This window comes from Scatophagus argus, chromosome 7 (genome assembly GCF_020382885.2).
Source record: "Scatophagus argus isolate fScaArg1 chromosome 7, fScaArg1.pri, whole genome shotgun sequence".
Taxonomy (NCBI): Eukaryota; Metazoa; Chordata; class Actinopteri; family Scatophagidae; genus Scatophagus; species Scatophagus argus.
Window position 1 is genome coordinate 11,258,757 of NC_058499.1, and position 21,392 is coordinate 11,280,148.

General features: G+C 42.7%; 1 protein-coding gene across 2 annotated transcripts in view; it reads right to left on the minus strand.

The window, feature by feature from the left end:
* Positions 1–21,392, minus strand: part of roraa (RAR-related orphan receptor A, paralog a) — a 173,777-nt gene that overhangs the window by 34,916 nt on the left and 117,469 nt on the right. Inside the window, exon 1 of one of the 2 annotated variants that reach the window (XM_046394503.1) lies at positions 8,162–10,642. The exons of the other annotated variant lie outside the window; for it this stretch is intronic. Within the exon in view, the coding sequence (XP_046250459.1) occupies positions 8,162–8,192 (31 nt within the window). The 5' untranslated portion in view covers positions 8,193–10,642. Of the gene's footprint in view, positions 1–8,161; positions 10,643–21,392 lie in introns of those variants that run through there. 2 annotated transcript variants of the gene reach the window in all.

The window sequence follows — 21,392 nt, forward strand, 5'->3', positions numbered from 1 at the left end:
ATAAGAACAAATGGCATACCCTCCATCGAGTGCATACAGTCTGGGAGGAGCTTACCACCCATCACTTCTCAGACACTGTGGTTTCGACACGTGGAGCATGTCTGCTGTCTTTCATCACAGCAGTGTAACACCGTAAAACACTTCATTTACACAAGGAAGCGGAGCTCAGACAATAGCCATTTGTTTACTGGGACTGGTGGTTTTATATTTGGAACTCCATTCGCTTTAATGTTGACTGCAGATCTAGCAACAGTAATATACCATAAATATAGTACTTCAAATGCAACTACACAGGAGCAAATGGCAGCTTTCTTAGTCAGTTTATCTGTCAGCTTCTGTCTTTGAGAGTGCATATCACCGGATAATACTGCTGGTAATATTTCTGTCTTAACTGGACAGTATGCAGTATATTGGCAGTATTTTCAATGGGTAAACGCAATAGGCAGTAAACCTGTGGGTGATGTGTTTGACAGTGGGACATCATTAGCAGTGGGCTGTACAGCTTTGATAGTAATTGAGAATGCTCTGTTTGGGCAGATTCCTCCTCTGTTGCCCCAGGTCTCACATTAAAGGCATTAAAACAGCCATCAGCACAGTAGGAACATGACTGTTTTCCTCTCCCCTCCAACTATTGACAAAAACAAAACTTGGAGACGACAGCTGCTGATTTGTACCTAAGCGACAGATCCCTTCAAGCAAATAAAGCATTCGCGCCAGTCTTTTTGCTAGAAAACTGTTTGTTTCCTTGTGACAGAATTCCATTGAACACCACACAAACCCTTAAAGGTTTACATGGGGATGCATTTTTTGAGGAGAGCTAGTTTTTTCAATGTATCTGATGCCTTTATCCTGTGCATTAGATTCTTGGAGCTCTGAAAATGAGCACAGTGGGAGTTTTTATGCATCGGGGAAGAAAATCTTTTTTGTTTTTTGTTTTCTTTGCCCAAAATGAGGCTTCTGTAAGAGGGTGATCATAAGCACATCCCGAGACTTTGAGTGAGGGTCTTTGCTGATGCTGCTGTTGTTGGGGCTGGACTAGGCTGAGCAGCCAGGTTGACAAGGACCTGTGCTCAGCACTAGGAAAGCTCTCATCCAGAAACAAGAAGCCCAGGGGAACAAAGACAACAATATGCCAAAAACCCACTTGAAAACAACAACAAAACAACCCCAAAAGCCTCCAAAAGAGTCAGTGGTGGATGATTGCCAGCTGCACTCCAGATTACCAGGCTCTCTGAGAGTTTTTCAGCATTCGCTGAGAGCTGTAGCATCATCTCCAGCTCCTTAATCAGTTCAGCTGGGGAGGAATGGATCCTGACATGCAAAAGGCTCAGCACGATGGGGAATAAACTCATAATCAGCAATCAGATATTCCACATTGCTGGAGGGGGCGGGGAGCTCATCTCAGATAGGTCAAGGATCTCTCCACAGCCAGTTAACCCCTTTGCTCCAGCTGGGAAACACATGCACACTCTCATTGTCTGGGACACACATTGTTTCGCTGTTTCTGCTGCCTGCCTCACATGCAAAGTGAGTGAATCTTTTTCTCTCTCTTTTATATCAAGAGTGTAAAAAACAGTTTCGCTTTAAAATACTACTCTATGAGTCCATAAATGGGAGTGGATTTTATTTTGGCACCCTGTCCCTGAAAAGCCATGTGCTGCACCTTTAAACAAAGTTCATTGCCTTGCATATTCTACTTCCTTTCATCTTTGTAATTAGCACTGAAACAGCATTTCTTTTATTTCAAATGAATGCATGTGCATAAAAATCAATCTTAAGCAGACTGTTCCGGCAAGGCTGTTTTTCTTTGTTATTTATGATGTTAAAATTCCTTTTATGCATCTTGGTTGGGGTGAGGGGGGCCTAATGCTGCTAACCTTGAGAGTTAGTTTTCACTCAGGCCTACGCAGGATCCTCTGGGAGATTCGTACATGCTCCATCACATTCTGGAGCCTTGTGGCGACATGGAATCGCTGTTAGTCGTGACAGCAAAGTTGGGAGACTGCAGCAACTTCAAAACCTCTATTGTACAGATGTTCATTTCAAGTGTTTTTTTTGAAGAGCACCCCCTAGTGCTCAGGAGGATTCACAAAATCTTTGTTTGTTCATCAGTGCAGACGCTAGATCAGATGAGTGTAAATGATGCCATCCTACAAGTAGAACCCCTAATGGCCTCTGCTGGGACATGTAATCAAACGCCTCACACACTTCTCTCCCTTTTGTAATCAGGCGGCGGAGCGCATGTTGTGACGATCTTTGTTATAATGCTGCCTGTTCCCTTGTCTCATCAAAATTCCATGCACCTCTCATTTTTCATCCTTTGTTCCCCGTCAGCGTCCCCAGATGCCACAGTCGTTCTCCATGGAGCAGAGCGGAGTGTGACTTAGTATACTGTGACCTCTGAACCCTCCAAACTCCCTGACTCTACAGCATACTTTTGCTGCAATTTCAGCAATGCCATTACTTATTTACAGTTTTTTCTGTTAACAGAAATTCCACAGGCTTCTATATATGCAACCTGGCAAATTGTTCTCAATGAAGTTCAAAAAACATGGCTATAACTTATGTCCATAGCCCGAGTGCTGAGTAAGCTATACCAGTGACAGCTCTTGCAGCGGCTGTCACTGAGAGCTCGTTTTTAGTCACCCTATGTCACATTAACACCAGAAAAGTACTCCACTCTCATGTCACCTCTGCGGCGCTGACACAGGAGGAGGATAAAGATGATAAACCACACAAACAATGCTCCTCTTCTTGCCTGCTGCCGGCATGCTTTCCTAGCAGGGAGATCTGATTACAACAGAGAAGAGAGCAGATTGGTGTTTCATGGAAAAACAGGTCAACTGGAGAGCGCCGTCAGAGCTCGGGAGTCACTGGCCTGATGGAGGAGGAGGAAAAGCGATACAACGTGGCTGCGAGAGACTAAGGTTTGTCTCCAGCTGTATCGTAACAAGGGTTTATTTACTCTCCCATTAAAACAGAAAGGAGAGGGGAAATGATGGAAGCGAGAGGACTGAGCACATGACTCTAGGGAAAGATGTATTAGTGTTGTCTGGTGTTCCTCCTCACCTTCTACCTCTTTTCTAAACCCCCCACCCCCCTCGGCTCGCACAGAAGAGACGGAGCTGCCCCACTGCCAACACCTATCTCCTTATGTGTTTTTCTGTCCTCAGTGTTTGAGTCAGACAAAACGCAAAATCAATAATGCTTTTTCTCCCCCATTTCCTCTTTGATGCAACTTCAAAAAGCCAATGGACAGCCCTCCAGAGGCCCACAGAGGAAAAAAAAGCCAGTGGTACGAAACAAGCTCAGAATGAAAGTACAGGGGGAAAAAACTTCACCCTGCACTCTCTTAAAACACTGTTAACTTCTGAGCCCCAAGTGGCAATGTCTATGAGGGTGTAACAGGGCATGTGAAGCTGAAGAAATGTTATCTATTCTTGTTATTTATCCATGTATTTTTAGACTTTTTATCATGCACAAGAGTTTGCATTTCAGTGTTTTAAATGGCCACAATTCATTAGAATGTAAATCAAAAGGTTTCTGTTTCTATCAGTCTCTTCCCTTTGTACATATTCTTCAGCGGAAGCTACAAGAAGAAAGAGAGGAAAAAAAGAAACTAAAAATGTTCTTTAACTCCATGGACTGTGGTATGTGATTATCTAAGGAGTGCTGACAGAGAGAGTATTCTATCAGCAGCTAAATGCTGCATGACAGGGAGACACTTCAAAGGATCTATAAGTGACTCCTGAAATACTGAGTGAAAGTAAAGTAGGAAATTACCCTTAAGTTAGAGGCATTTGACTAAGCCCAGCTTGGTGTTTTACCTGACTGGGGAGCCAAACTGAAAACCCTGCCTGAACTCAGAACGAATGTTACAGAATGAACAAAAATCATCTCATGTAGCTCGATGGTTATCTCAAAGTGCTGCTGTTTGTTGTATCCCGCTGCGTGATTGGGCACAGGACAGGAGAGTCATTTAACCTTGCCTGTGATTGGACTAATCTGTCAAAACCACAAGGTGTGACTGACAAGACAAGATGACTGACAGAGCTGTCTGGCACCCTGGTAATGGCTTGGATGGAGTCATAGGATGGAGATTAATGTTTGCACAGTATCAAAACTGAACTCAGATATGGCCACAAAAAGACTCATCAAAGACTCTTCATTTTCACTGTTACAGCCTCTGCTATGTACTGTATAAAGTCCACAGTCATAAATACTCCCACGCTGAGAAGCTATCCATTTTGTTTACCTTATAAAGCACAGATAGCAATTAAAGTACTTTTGTAAAATTATGTACTGTTTTAGATGAATGAAAAAGTTCAAGAATTTAGGTTCTTATCCATTTAGCTTTGCTTATATTTAAATTTTTATTTATTTTATGATTAAGTCTATCATTTATTTGAGCTATAACCAACCAATGTTATGTGTTTTATGTCATGACATACAGGCTGACCTGTAGCAGCTAATAATAATAATAATAATTCATTAGACCTACTAGAATTATTAATAAAACAAAGTCATAGCTTCATATAAGCAATACTAACTACCAGCAATTTAAAACAAGGAACAAAATCAAATTCAGTAATTTTTGTCCCTCACTTGTCTCCTCTCCTCTCCTCTCCTCTCCTCTCCTCTCCTCTCCTCTCCTCTCCTCCCCAGAATGCACCTCCCTATCCTCCCAACTTCTACGGAGCCAAATCAAAAATCCATGCTCTCAATGGGCAGTCAATATCTCATTAAACAGTACCTCCACACACACAGACAGGCAGCCAGGATGTTCGTCTGAGTGTGCACGGCACAGACTGGCACACCTCACACACTTTAATAACCTGTGGGGACGCCATACCACTTCCTCAGCCAGCTAAGAGGCAAGAGAGGGCTAAAGCACACTCCCTCCGTCTGTCAGAGTGATTCTTGTTTGTCTCGTCGCTGCTCAGATATGATCTTTTCTGACTGCAACACGTAAATCATCCTTTGGAGAAGGTGAAATTTAGGAAAAACGTATTTCAAAAACGCCAAGTTTATAAGAAATATAATTTTAGGGTTTCACAAAAGTGAATTTTGTTCTATTAATTTTGGTACTGGAATTTTGTTCTTAGTCAAAGTAAAATTATTTTAATCACAGACTAAAACGAGTAGGATTTTCAGCATTAGATGAAAGAACACCTCTTGAAATATTCTTTCTTTGTAATTGGGTCTTTTACTTTTAATCCTTGCAGGTGACTTGTGCTATATTTACCTTCCCCTTAATCTGTGGCGATTTTTCCTTTGGCTCTTCATGTCCTCAGTCCGTAACTGGATAATAGCCAATCTTGTTAACCTCTGCTTTAATGTGTGAGAGCCTGCAGCACTTCAATCGGTCACTGATAGAAAGAGACAAAGTGTACCAAATCTACAGCAAATATTTACAGCCTTGTTAACACAGCCTTAGAGCGGCTATCACAAGATATTTGGCTTCACCTTCTCTGTGGCCCAAGAACATTTTTTACAGTCTAATACACACTCATGCTAAATCACATATTTATGTGCAGTCTGCATGCACTGCAGTAGCTTACTGTTTTGTTTCTTTTTTTGGTGTTTCATTTTAATAGATTGTTGCTACATATACCTGACCAAAATAATGCTCTTTTTTTGAAGGGTTAATTATATTTACTGGATGAAACGCACTTTTTTTTTTTACCTTATTCTGTTGATCCACACATCAAACAACTTTCTTTAATTATGTAATTGGAATTTTCATCTTAATTGTGCTGAGTAGGCTGGTTAATTTGCATGGGGTAATGAGAGGGATGTTTCCATTACAGGTAATTAGGTACTTGAGAGGCAATGGTGTGGTAGAGAGTCTGAATAGAGGGGGAGAGGTGGTTAGAGGGGGGATGCAGGGTAGAGGCAAAGCCACAGAGACACACAGGGATGTTTGGTATAATATATTAGCACAAATTTGCGGTCTACCATATGAAAAACAATAATAATAATAAAAAAAATGCAAGATGCATGCAGTGTGAACATGTAACAACATTAACATAACAATAAGGAGGTGCTTTCCAATGCAGCAAGTCATCCATTTCACTGGCTGTCTTCAGGAAGAAATTGCTACTTCCATTTAGTTTCCAATTATATAGCTTGTTCAGACTTTAATTTCTCACACTGTCACACTGTCCTATCAGGACACCTGCAGCTCCTATCAAACTGAAGCTACCAATGAGCAGCAAGACAGAGCTAAAAGAAGACTGGCTAACAGACAGGCAAAAAGTGGCTACAGACAGGTGAACTGCTGATGACAGATACAGAAAATGTCAGTGCGGCTCACCACTAATCATATATCTAAATTAATTAATTTATCAAAAATAAAAAAAACCCTGGCATTCAAGAGAGGAATGAATATATTCTATAAAAAGCAGTGTCCATACCTCACTTTTCAAAAGTCATAAAAAAGCTACACAGCACAAGATACTCGATTCTGCCTGAAAATAGGGGATTTCATAAAGCCCTTTACTATAAATTGCATATAAAAGGACATAAGGTCAAAGGCCATTTTTCATGTGTCTCATTGGAAATAAGGTACAGGACTGCACTCCTTCTCAATTTCACTTATATGACTGTGAGCCTCACTTTCTAAATGAACTCTCACACTGTGATGAACAGTGAAGAAGGAAGAAATTATTGCTATGGTCCATGCCAGTGCCGCACAAAAGAAGAAGAAGATAGGAAATGGTGGAAGACTAATACTGTGTGTACAACTACAAACACACATTTAGACAAGCTGTAAGGTTACTATAATACTACTAATATTAACATTAATACAAACCTGATAATACCATTGATTTTTTTTCACACATCAGTTATATATTTATATTAACATGTGTGCATAGAAGTGTATTGAATATGTTCTTCTGCTTTTGTTAATTAATGATCAGTGTAATAACACACATGGAAATGCAAGTATTTTTGCACAGGTGGGAAGACAAAAAAAGCACCGCAAGTGTCAAATCAGATGATCTTTTTCTGACAATTTCCATTCAAGAATAGAAAAGACAGAATGACAGCTGCTTGTGCCTTGTTGTGCTTATTGTATTTGATGGCATCACGAGTGTGTGTGAGCACATATGTTTAGTTGTGGATGTTAAGATTTCACTGCATGGAAGAATTAGAGTGCATTGATACATGTGAGGAAAAACATGACTATGTGCGTGTTTGTGTGTGCAAGCATGCATGTGAGAAGTGTGTGCTCTACTGTATGTCTGAATACGCTTGCCTGTCTGTGTGGATGTGTGCGCATGTATGCTTGTGTGATGGAGGGGGGTGGAAAAGTGGGGATTAAGCATACTAGATCAACATCACAGCGACTGGGAGGACCCAGTCCTGCTCTCATGGCCACACATGTAAACCCGACTACCCAAAAAATAGGTCAGTGGAACACAACACGCTCACACACACAGATGTACACACACATGCACTAGTATCAACTCAAAGAATCACAGTCTGCCAGTCGCGCCAGTGCCTTGTCGCCCGTCTGCGACCCATGTTCAACACTGCCACGCACATCTTCCTGCGGAACAGACACGTCCTCTGGACTGGAACAACAGGATTAAGATCGGGGCAGAAAGGAATAGCGACAGTAACCCCCCCACACACACACACTCCCTCTCTCTCTGACCCTCTGCACCCCCCTTTCTAAATGCCGCCTCACATCTATTCCAAAAAAAAAAAAAAAAACTTCTGCTCTAACGCTCAGGAACTGCTCTTGTCAGAGACGTAAACTGTGCAATCATTACACCGGCTGTGGTTTTCACAGCACCCCACACAACAGTAGCACTGAGAAAAACACACACTGACAATAATAAAATCAAAGAAAAAAAATACCACAACAGATTTCTATGGGTTAAAGAATTCTAGCTCAGTTTCTCTGAATAAAAAAATATTCTGCTCATGCATGAAAAGAAATATTAGAAAAGCTTAATTCACTTGCATGCATTCTGAAGCTCTGTATTACTGTATTTCTCCCTCCCTACCTCCTCTCTCCCTCTCTCTCTCTCTCACTGTCACACTCATGCCTTGCAAATGAAATGCAAAGAGTTGGCAGGCTATGAATAGCGGAGCTGTACTTCCCTACTTGTTACTCAGGGTGCAGGATCAGCATGCATTTTGCTCTTACCTTTCATAGCTGAAATCACAAAATACATCATTAAGCTTCGAGTCCATAAGAGAACAACTATCACCAGCGCAAAGCCCTCCACTGCTGTCTCAGCAGCAGCTGGCCAGCACAGCTCTGTCTCTCAGCCTCCGAGCATGACCACACCAGAATCCATGTGACTGTGACATCAGTGTTCATGTCTGACTGCTCCCCACCCACCAGCCTTTGATTGGCACAGCATGCAGCCAGTAGGGGCGCTGAGAGCTCAGGCAGGGAAGCTGGCCCTCTTCCCACTGATTGCAGTCAGAGCCTTGTATACCGGCTTGCTAGACACAGCACACTGTCGCTATCTTCTGTGCCTTATCTTTATAGTGCAAGGATAAAGTCAGAACCAGTTCTAGCAGACACCAGTTTTTCATGCTTTTGCTCTGCCCTCCCTTCAACTCTCTTGGTTTTCTGCTTTTAAAAATGGTGCAATGTCAAGGAGAAGAAAAGAAAAAAAAAGTCAAAGAGGGGATAAAAGACTAGACTGGGATGAAAGAGGAGAGGATGAGAGAAAGAGCCGAGGAAACAACAGAGAGAGGCAGCAAATGGGGAAAAAACGAAGTGCAGAGGATGGATAAGAGGGGATCTGTAATTTTTCTGTGGCTCAAAGATCGAAGCACTACGCTTCTTCTCCTCCCCCATGTCTGTAGATATGAGTGATCAGTGTGAGGCCAGATGTCTGCAAGCAGCGGTGGGCCCTACACAGAGAGAAGATGAGTGGAGCCTCAGCTTGTTCCCGTGACCTCTCAGAGGACTCGCATGCCCCTCTCTCTCTCTCTCACACACACTCTTTTTGACAGGTGAGGAAGGGGAGATAGTGACGGAAGGGTTTGGATGATCCCCTCCACCCCACAGCGACCGGGCGATGAGTTTCTCACTATCATTTCTCCCTCTCTCCCTCCTGTGCCCCTCGCTTGCGCCCCCTGCTTCCTACTTCTCTCTCTCTGTCTGTGTGTGTCTGTCTCTCCTCCCCCTCTCCTCGCTCATCCTCTCTCATATGATAATCTGTTCTGACTCCTAACCAGCTGCCTCTCTCTGATACAATATTCTGGTTTTAGTGCAATCCAGCCTTGGCCAATAACCACGCTGGATTTGGCATCTCCATGAATAAACTGGCACTCCTAACATCTACAAGACAAACATCATACAGCTTCAGTTTCAAGCGCTGCGATATTTGAAATCTCAAAATTAAAGGAATTTTTTTTGTTTGTTTTAAACCACCAATATTTGGAATTTGGATATTTTACATTTCACATTCTCCACAGTTGTTTGATATTAATACAAGCACAGCAGCACTGTATCTTTGCCACAGAACCACAGAACGCCTGCACAGGGCAAGAATTTCATATTAACAATGTGACTGTTTTATTTATTTATACCTGTTTTACACACCAAATATCTATATTCATTTGATGCCGTCTATTATGTTTTGTTCATTGAATAAAGGTACTTCTAACCGCATATAAAATGGAAATGAGGACTCAGCAGCTTGCAACATAAATCTTCCCATGACAATGTTTCATTAGGACCTCTACGATCCATTAGAGACACTAAACACATTAACTCATGTTGTGTCAACACTGGTTTCTTATTGCACACCGTCTAATGAACAAAATATCATTCAGAGGCTGATAGCATCAAATGGAGCGTGCCTGGGATACAAAGTACGCATAGATAGGCCCGAGTAAACTATTCAAAACAATGTGATGTCACAGACCACGCATTTGTCTCGTTTCAGTGTTTGGCGTCTTCCTACAAGATCTTCAAAGTTCACCACATGAGTCAGGGCCAAGGCCCACGCAGGAACATGTTCAACTGCCATCATCTGTGGTATCAGTCTGCAACTGTATCAGTCTCTCTAGAACCAAACCGTGGCTTGACACACTGTGGCTTAACATAGAGCTATGGTAAACGGAAAAAAAACGATAGCAGGGGTTGAGTCTGTTGGCTGGTTATCCCAGGTCATCTGAAAGGAGGATAACATCCATATTATGATCTTAAAGGAGAGCTGGAAGGGGCACATGTTTTGTCTGCTTACATTCTATGTGGTGAAGTGAAGATCTCAGAGAAATCCCTTCAGGTTTGGAGAATCCCTAGGCAGAGTCCCTTGGCAGAAACAACTGCCTAGGGATTCGCAATATATATTAGGGCAAAAAAATTATCATCCCGATAAGGGGAAATTTATATTATCTGCAATTTACTGACTATAATTGCGAAGGCAAATTGCCTTCATTGGATAAGTAAGCACAGCATAGATACTCCCAAACAGAGAGCGATGTGGAAGAAGAAGAAGAACAAGCAGGGCAGTACGCTATGGTTCATGTCCTCAAACTGCTGCACCAGAGTACAGCCACACAGTATAGACCAGAGCGCCAAGCATGCTGTCACCATTAGTCCCTATTGTACTGGGCAGGCAGCAGAAAGCACTGCACAGTCAAACACCACTCGAGGTAAGTGAAAAAATATATTTTTTTGGTGAAAGCTCTGCAACAAATACAGTGCTTTCCACTGTATGTAATTGTGCTTAAGAACGCAGGCCTCTCCGAGGATAAATGTTTCCAGCAAAGCTGCTTGATTTGCCCTGATTGCACGGCCTTGACTGCTCCACATTACCAGTGACAGCATGCCAATACTATGCTGATACTTGTCCATTAGGGCATTGATTAAGCCACAAAGGCGCTGATGGTCAGATGTCTGTGGGTATTAATGCAGTCATCGCTGATCAATAGCATCATTTTAGATAATCCTTTTTTTTTTAAACGGCTGAATATGAAATAAAGAAATTGTGATAGTGAGGATGCAATGACTCCGGGAGTTACCACGTTTCTGTCAGTGCACTACTGGTACTGAGCTGAACTAGACTCAAAGTACAGAATCTGTGCATTTAGACCAGCCAAGTCATGTGTCTTGCACTCCTCTTGGATTAATTGAAGCAAACGTATTTACTGTAAACAAGCCCTGTGGAATGGAATTCAATTGAGATGAGGTGCAGAGCATCCACTGGTGCCCCAGGAGGAGACAAGAGGACCAAGCTGATAATGGCCTCATTAGCAGTCTGTCAGTAGCCATTCCATGCACATACTCACCATGCAGCTGATCCACGTTAACTCTTACAGCTCTGGAACGTCCTCACATCCGCAGTCCGCGTGACGCACTCAGTTATGGGCCTACTCATTTTGTGTCTCGATCGTGTTGCGAGGTACTGAGAGAGCTGAGGCTTATATTCCACCACAGAGCCACCTGGGTGTTTGGAACAGCACCACCAAGCCTGAAGCAGCGGCAGAATTAACAAGCTTCAACAGGCACTCCATGAAAACAATACAGATCAATTTAATATAGATGCCAGGGAGTGGAGGGCATAATATTAGAACCATAACAGCACTGGCCCACACCACACAATCATAAACCAATTTAGGGCCATTCCAGGCAATTTCCTGGGGGCTTCCACTTGTGGGAAGACTTCAATAAATCACACAGACAACAAAGGGAATATCTATTTCAGTGAAAATAGAGGACACTATTGGGTTATGTCCAGAGGAATGCGGATGGTTGCATTTAAAGTCGAGTTTAAATAAGAGCAGAGAGAGTTAAGAAACACACTACATGCCGCTGCTGTGTGTGGATTTTGCTGTATAATGTGTAGCGACAGAAAATTCTGTTAACTCATTACACCTAATGGATTTCGACGGAGCAGAACAGTGTGTCTAGTCCAGTGAGGTAGCAGCTGTAGGTATGTCTTGTGCTTTTTACAGTTACACTCTGATCCGATGACTCTATATTCGTGACTATATACACTGTCCTTCATCCTTTTTATCCACAGCAGTCCTGGGGCCAGCTCAGCATTATTTTTTCTCTCTCGCTCTGTCAGTCACTCAACACACATACACACAAGCACAATATTTATAGAACAGCAGGGTCAAAAGGAAGAGATATGAAAGCATATCATTCCTACATAGGTGAAGTGTACACCTGTCAACTGTCATGTAATCAGAATCAACAACACAGCACTTATAGTGAATGGTTGACAAGGCTATAGCCTTTTGTTTTACTGCCACGGTTATTTACAGAGCTAAATTTAAATCTTTCTTTTTTTTTTTTTTTGAACAACCACAAAACTAAGAGCCTATTGGATTTCCAAATCAGCTGAATCAAATGTTTATCCATCCATCCATCCATTTTCTATACCGCTTATCCGTCAGGGTCGCAGGGGGACTGGAGCCTATCCCAGCCGACTACGGGCGAGAGGCGGGTGGACTGGTCGCCAGTCAATCGCAGGGTTCAAATGTTCATGTCAAAGAAAAAAAAAATAGCAAAGCAAAGCCAGTTTGTCCTGGAAGGACTGACCAAGCTTCACATCATTTAGAGCTGACTTGCATGTCTACTCCATATTAAATGACCCCTGGGCAGGTATGAGTGGGGTGGTGACAAGAGGCTGTGAACAATATGATAAGCGCTACACCACTTCAATGAAAAAACATCAAACGCCCTCAGCTGCTTTTTCAGTCGCTATTTTGTTTCGTCACAGGTTATTCATCGCCGTTATTTCCCTGCTAGATTTAAACTAAGTGGATTGCCAGGCCATTCCTTTCTATCTTGGGCACTTCAGAAGCAACAAAAGTGTTTACCCACTGCCCCCTGGAACTGGATGTTCAATTGATTGATACACCCTGGGAAAAAATATACATTCCACAAAGGCTGTCACTGATATGACTGAAATAAATTCATTTGGTTTATCAGATGAGCAAGGCAGTGGTAAGGAGAGATCATCAGCACTGCTGGATCACAATCATATATCTCACAGGGCAATTTTTCAATAGATCAATAGAAATCAGATTTAACAATGAATTGCACTGCATCTCTTTTATGCGAAGCTGCCTTTGGGAACAGAAAGGGAAGGGATAGGAGGATAGAGAGAGAAGGAGCAAAAAGGGAATGAGGAGGGGAGATTATCGCAGGCATGGCAGCCTGTGTGAGAGGCTTAGCCTGGCTAGGCAGGGAGGTGGAACCCTGTGAATTCTAATGAACTGGCAAGACTCCCCCAAAACCAGCTCCATCTCCATGGCATGAGGACGACAGGAGGGAAAGGAGGAGGTGATTAGGAAGGCACAGCCCCTCTACGGCAAACCAAACAGAGCAGGTCATTTTCCTTGTGATAATTATGGCTATAACCAGGCATGAGGGATTGGTAATGGGCCTGCTTATTCTTCATGCCCTGCAAAGGCAACCACTGAGCCTGTCAAAAGGAAAAGCATGATGATGTGTTTTTTTCTGTTGGTAGGGTGACTCTGGTAAGAGTTGCAATGGCTCTTGAAAAGGGCAGCAAGGGAACTTGGCCTTTGAGGGAGAAGTTAACGAATGAACTTCATTATTGAGGAGCATACCAGGGAGACCCCCCGGAGTGTGTGATGTATTACCTAGCGTCAAACTTACACACTCCCCCAACATCACCAATATAGCCCAACATCAGCTCTGGGGGGAGGTAGGCGTGTAAACTAAAATAGTTAACCTTCTGGCTTAAGGCGAGAATAAAAGAAGAGAACAGAGATGCAAAAAGTGATGCACAAAAAGTGCATCAATACATTTGTTTTCAATAAGAAAAACTCTATTTTACAACCTCTAAATTACTCAATATTTCCTTCTTTTGGGTAGAACAATGTCACAATTACTCGCTCTACTGAAACACCAAAGTGAATAATGAGGCAGAGACTTTTTCATGTGACTGCCTGGTGCAGAAACCCTCAGAAGAAAACTGTTTCAGCTTAAACTAACACATATTTAATGTTCTCCTTGTGACTCCAGGTAATGCAGTTGGTCCGATGAGGCAGTCCAGATCAACGCATTGTAGATTACTCTCATTTATTAAAAAAGCAGCTCTGTTCAAGCATGAAAGTAACTTTTCCTAAGTTCGATGTGCTTTATAAATACAAGTGACCCACTGGAGGGACTAACGTTCTCCTCAAGATTGAGGGAGATCTTCAGGCTATGCCCGACGTGCACCACTTAGCCATCCCCCTTCCCCTCTTCCACCAGGCCTGGATAGAGTTTCTCTACGGTAGACGGGACGAAGGAGCTCTTTTACTGAGCGCACTCTCAACACTTTTACTCTTGACTTATGAGGATGCCATGGGTGCAGGGGAGTGATTCATCACTGGGTGTGCTCCTCTTGCACCCTCACACATTAGTAATGTGGTCCGCTGAGGAGGAGTCCTGTCATCAGTCTGTACCTGGACCCTCTGAACAAGGTAGGTCAACAGGAGGCAGCAGCGGCTGGCCCACTTTTAGTCTTTCACAGCACCTTTAAGTTTCCTCCAGCTCTGCCACAGCTGAGCCTGACGGACACACTAAGACCAGCCTGGTCAAGGGGAGACACAGCCCCGGTGCTGGAACTGATGTACTCACTATATCTGTTGACTCAGTGAAGCTTGTCCTCCCAGGGCCCAAATCCAGCGGGCCAAATGAAACTTGGGAGAAAAAATATCCTCATTCTATATATTACAACGTAAAAGCAAAACGAAGAGAGAAAAGAAAAACAAACAAGATATGATTTATAGTTTGGATGAAAAGTTACCAGACTTATCCATCTGAAACTGCCTGAGGGAATTTCATCACAGGACTTCTGTAATATAGCTGCAACAAAATAAGTGGCAAAAACATGATCATCTGTTCTTTCACAAAATACAGAGCCACTTTAAGTCAGCATAAGCTTTTGACCTTAACATTTCAGGTAATGCACATTTAAATACCTACCTCAGTATTCATGTTTGTCATTTTACTTGTGAAGATTAGGTGTAAAAAGGCTATTTGAAACCAAAACACAGGATTAAGGGATAATGCTGCTCTGTGTCTTGTGAGTCGACCTTGATTCTGTAATCCAGCACAATACTGGAGAACAGCATATTTCTCTCTCTTGTACATTCAATACTCTCTCTGTAGAACAGCTCATTCTGATGTAATGGCAAAAACATAATGGCACCACGCTGAAAGAGAATGTAATCTGAATTACGGGGGAACTTCATTGTAGTATCTGTGTAATAGAACTGGAAAGAGTGTTACAAGATTTGTACAAAAAGAAATATTATTGCCAGTACCTTTGCACTGATTAGATTTAAAAACGAGGCTATGTGTAAGTGAGAGGAGAAAATACAAACGGTAAAAACAAACAAAAGAAAAAAACATAAATAAATTGATTTGAATTACACAGATGTGCACTTTAATGACCGTGGTGAGAAATGAACTTGATCTTTAAAGTGAACCAACCTGCAGTCAGCCTCGCTGCTATTAAGGACTGCACCACTTAATCAGAGAGGACGCCAATTTAGCAGGCAGCTAACTATGCAAGAGGGACCCTCTGTGGCAGCAAACACATTACAGAGCACTGTGTCACCTGACTTGCACAGGTATGTATACATGCTTGCCTCTCGTCTCCCAGTCTGCCTTATTTTCCTGACTCCATATCTCCTTTCCTACTTTTTCCCCCTTTCTTTCTTCACCCCGCTGCAGACACAGTAGAATGAAAACCTGCCTTTGATGTCTGGGATCCTATAATGCTGAGCAGTAGAAATCCGCATGCTTGTTATCTGTAGAATCTTAATGATGACGGCTAACTTCACAATGGGTTAACCACATCTCTCTGTTCTCGTGCTGCACACCCACAGAAACACAAATTAATAGCAACAGGGGGAAAAAAAACAGCATTTCTCTAATAAAGCAGATTCAACAAAATGCACACAATGCGATCAGCACAAATGTCAATGTATAATGTCACCGAAAGCTTTTGTGAGCACTTCTGCTTTCTTCTCTGCACATGTAACTTTTATGTATTTATTTATTTTTATAAAAACAAACTTTAGTTCCTTAACAGAATTATGCTATTTCTGAATAGCAAATGATCCGCATTTCAAATTTATCCAATTTATCAAATGTTTATCAAATGTTTCAATATATATACAATATATAACGTAAGTATTATAATACATTACAATATATATATATATACATTTTATGCTTATTACCGATCTTGAAATGGTGTTAACAAGACGTTTCAGAAGAATTTTATCATAGGAGACATCTTTCTCATTGCATGGTTTATTCAACAACATTCCGCTGAATAATTCAGGAATTTAATTATATATGCTAATCTTACCCGCCTTTATTCAGGCATGATATTGCATCAGAATTTTCATATTCTGAAAAACCCATAATGGAATATTTCTGACAATACCTTAGTATAATTTGTCTTCAAGTGCACTTCAGTGTGAAGTGAAGATCAATATCAGACACATGCCGGTCAGAGCGATAAGCTTTGAGCACGAGAGGACAGTGTATGACTGCGACTGAAGAACTTGATGATGGCACAAAGACATTTAATTATGGCCCCCATCTCAAAGCTCCCCCATCAGCATCACTCAGGATCATATCTGGAGGAGCTCCATGACCTCCGCCTCTGTCGCCCTCCATGAATCAAACCTTTCATTACGTGCTGACACTTTTATCCTGCGCCGAATGTGTGTACACCATGGGAAAGTGACGACGCATCGGAAACCTGATGAGTGACGGATAACCTGCACTCGTGCAAAGGCTGGCTGACTGTGTACCGCAGCGAGCACGAGGCCGGCCGTGCCCTCCCAGTCATGCCAACTGCCTCGCCTGGCAGACGCCATCATCTCAGCACAGCCCTCTCTCCCTGGCCCCGCTCACCTGAGGTGGCAGACAGCCGGCAGAAGAGAAATCGCCCACAGCAGATGGGGACACTTACTTTGGCTGGCCCATCCAAGCATTGTCTCCTTGTCACATGTCACTTACTCCTGTTTTCTGGTCTGACAACACTTCAAGACAGGCCCTTTCAGTTTTGGGTGAGACACAAAAAGGGAAGGGGTGAGGAAAAGCTGACGTGGCCTCTCTTTGCTCCGGCTCAAATTCTCTGAAAGGACCGGCACCAAGAGAAGAACCAGATTAAGAGCCAACAAAAGCAGAGCACGTCCCCCCCCCCCTACAAAAAGCTGCCGTGCACCCCTATGGTTTCCATCGCCACCCTCCTCCTTATAAAACACCCCCAGGGCCCCCAGGAGGTGACAAAAAGAAGCGTCCCTACCCACAGAAAACATATGCAAAGAAAGTGCACGTACAAAGGCCATTTGAAATTTTACAAAATGGCAGACATAACGCTTTCACTGAAAAATGAGGCCCTGCCATATTGTGTTGGAGAGGAAAAAGTATGGCAGCAGAGGAAAAATGGAGAAAAATCATGCTGGCCTGGTTTACGACAAATAGATAGCTCTATTGATTTCCCTTTTACAGTGACTGTCCATCCCTCACTGTTGTGATTACACTGACCTATTTCAGAAAAAAAATAGCCGTCTATTATAGATTAAACCAAAATGCCCAAAAAGAAAATACTCTTTTTGTGGAACAAACAAATAGAGTAAGATGAAACATAACCTACAGTACAGAGGGAGAAAAGGATTGTGTCAATTTAAACGTTCAATGTTGCTGTGGGAGAAGAGGAAACAACGAGTTCTAGTACCATGCTGAGAATCAAATAACTTTCCACAGAAAGAGCAGCTGTGCTTAGTGGGGCCCTACACTGTCAATTTCAGTTCTAACAAAAAGGCAACATTAAAATGACTGCAATATTGCTCAATCAACACTGAAACATAATAATGCCAATTTTCCAAACTTAAATAATGTTTAGTAAGAACAACAGAGTATAACATTTAATAATAATCTAATCTGCTGTATGTGCTTACTGTATTTTGCTTTTAACTGCAATACACTACAGCACAGTTCAGTGTTGCACGCTTTGTGCTGACGACTCCTCTGCATCTGTGTGTAGTGCTGTGTGCACTCGTCCTGCTCCGCTATGTCTGCGCTGCGCCTCTCACTAGACTATCTCTCTCTGCGTAGCTCAGGGGACTCTGGCTGGCTGATCTTCATTATCAGCCCTAGCTTAACAATGTACTGGATGCACTTCCCACATGAGTGCAACTAACAAATCCCCACAGAGCTGAATCAAGGCAACAATGTGATGAAATACCTTCAAACAACCACTGAGCATGGAACACTGAGCTATGCAGAGACAACTCACACCGCCCCGGGCGATTCCACAGGAGTGCGCCTGTTGCCAAGCAAAATTAGACAGCAACTGGGACATATTATTCTCCTAAATTGGCAATGTACAGCCCTATTAAGAACCATAAATCTCATGTTTGATTAAGTGAAAATACCTCAACTCACAGAGCCAATGCATTAGCATTCCACAACTCACAAATCCAAGCGGGATCTGCCGTGTCATTTGGAGGTAAAGTAGATGCCTTACGTGGGTTAAAGCTGTCATAGTGCTATGTGAACACAGAGACCATTATTGGGATTAATAATGCTGTCAACCTATTTTTCCAGACATACACCACACTTCTTTATGAGAGAAATTTCAAATGCATAAGATGAAATCTACAATCTCCTTGTTTATAACTTTGAGTGAGTCTCAGTGACTGATGATTAATTTCACTGTAACTCTGCACTCTGTTTTTCTAAGGCAGTGCAGAAGAATCTAAATCATCTGGTTCCTTTAAAACAGATTGGCTGTACTATTACTATGTGAGTGCAGATCTCTTGACGAGAGAAACTCAATACAAGCTGCTAGCAAATAAATGAAGAAGCAAGAGCAAGGCCATGTTTCTCAATCAGTGTAAGGAGTCTGTCGCCACAATGGAGATAAATATGGGATGGAAGAACTGGAACTCTCTTCATCTGTTAGACCGAAGAGACGAAGCCTCGTCTGTCTCATTTTCTTTTTTCCTGAAGTTACATTTGTACTACTGCCTCCCTCTGGCCATTCTAGCTCCAATATAAACTCACTTACAGAGTGCACATTAGCACAGGGAGTTGAAATAATTGTTGGAGGAACACCTGTGAAATATAAAGAAATCAAATACAACAACAATGCATGATAGCGCTTGAGTACTGAATTTTTGATTTTTTTTTTTTTTTTTTTTTTTTTTTGATGTGTCAGTTCCTGTTGTTAAGACTGCAAATTCAGCTGTTTTGGTGATTTTTAAGGTGTAGTTTTTGGTGTAGAAACACTGCAAGGTGTTTCTGTTATTTGGACATATTAGCATACTGCAAACTTATCTTGGATGCTTAGTCGAATGTTTTACAAATCATACACTAAAAAAATGCGCAATTTCCTGTACAAATGCAAGTGGCATTAGTGCTAGGTAATCAGGAGATCTGCACTGTTAGAGGAAGAGCATCCTGGCTACATGACCTCTGTGTGTGTGTTTGTGTATGTGTGTGTATAGATCTACAGTGTGTGTGGGTGGGTGCACGTTAGCTAGCTCTCTGCTATTTGAGCCCCAGACTGCTGATGGTAGATTAGAGGTGAGACGTCTAATCTGCTGCTGCATCTGATCCTCCGCTCCACACCATCTCTCTCAACAGGTCCAAACAGAAACTCATCTCACAGAAACAGAGCCTTGCCGATGTAGGGGAAGGTGACAACATGTATCTGGTGTCCAACATCAAAGTAAGAAAGAAAGAAAAAAATCCAATACAAAATTTAAGCCCTTGATCTTTTGGTGTCATCTCTTTTTGAAACAGACAGTTTTAAGCATCGGACAAATGCTGCTAAAAGTCCACACAACAGAGCATATGCAAAACTGTCAGGGAAATGTACAGGAAAACCACAGCTGACTTCTTGCTGAGAATTATAGCCTTGTGGTTAAAGAAAGTGTTGTCGTGGGGCCACCCCTTATGGGGAATGGAGAAAGAAGAGGAGACAGTGAGAGAGAGGAGGGTGCTGCCTCAGACATCTAAGTAAGTCCTTAGAACAGCCAGAAGGGAGAGGAGAGAGGACGTCACAGTCATTGGCACAATGATATAAGTATCTGTTTTCATCTAGAATACTTCAACTCCTGATGGCTCAATGATTGGTTCAGTCGGGTGGATGGAAGTGGGAAGCAGAAGAAAGAAAGAAAGATGGGATGGGAGAGGAGAGGAGAGGAGAGGAGAGGAGAGGAGAGGAGAGGAGAGGAGAGGAGAGGAGAGGAGAGGAGTCTGCCAGTGAACAGCTGCCCCTGTAATTTATATTGATGAGGGGACAGGCATGGCAGGGAGCTTCCAGCAGTTTGATCACTCAGGCAGAGTGGGGAGTTAGTCAGAGACACGGCCCATCCCTGCGGTCTGTGTTGGACTGGGAAGACCTTCTAAACACACACACACATTTACAAACGCATACACATACAAGCAAGACTGCCAAACTCACATTATGAGCGGCAGCGTGGACTGGTGAAGTGGGGAAGCCAATGTTTTCACTCCGAGAACAGAAATAGATCTACAGCCTGACTATAACCATGTAGGGCAGAGCGATCTCCCTCGTTATTACTCCACCAGCCATATAATCACCAGGCTTCTCTGAAAAAGACCTTCCCTCCACGTTCTCAATGACCATTAACTGGCCCTTGAATGTCTTCTTGTGCACACAGCTTTGACAAGGTTCTACAGCCGCTTCCTGTCCGTGAGGCACAGCAATCAACTACTTGTTAAGGGGCTTCACTTTGATTTCCTCACATGGACAAGATTTGAATATTTCTCATTGAAATGAGACAGTGTAGTCCAGTCTCTGCCCAGGGCTTTGAACCCTAGACTCTTAAATCATGCTCTTTGATTTGAGCCCCCTTCCGGTGTAGAGGTGCTTAGCGCTGTGCTAATTAACATAGTGGGGTGGTGGATGGTGGGTCAAAGCGTTTCTGTTCTACCTTGAAGATATCCTGACACAAACACGAACATGCACACACACATCCAAAAAAAAAAAAAAAAAAAGTACCAGAGCCCCTCCAGACGAGCAAATAGCTTAACACACAATCATGCTGCTGTTTTGACGGGGCTGTTTGAGTAAGGTAGAACTGTCTGTCTAGCATGGGAGATCATATCCTTTGCCCTCCCGTCTGATGTAAGAAAAAGCCGGGGTGTTTTACAGGGCGAGATGCAGCCTCTCACTATCTGAAGCACTCCGACCGCTCTTGCAGAAAAGCCCTCTGGCCGTCCCTCTCCACAAGTTTCATCAAAGTGATCAGAGCGAAAGGATAGCCTTCAGGGCTAGTTTCTTCCATTCACACAGTGGGGTATGAACACACACACGCACAGATGTGCACGTATACACAGACACACTGCAATAGACAGCACAAAAGCGTTTTTACATGCCCTTTCGATC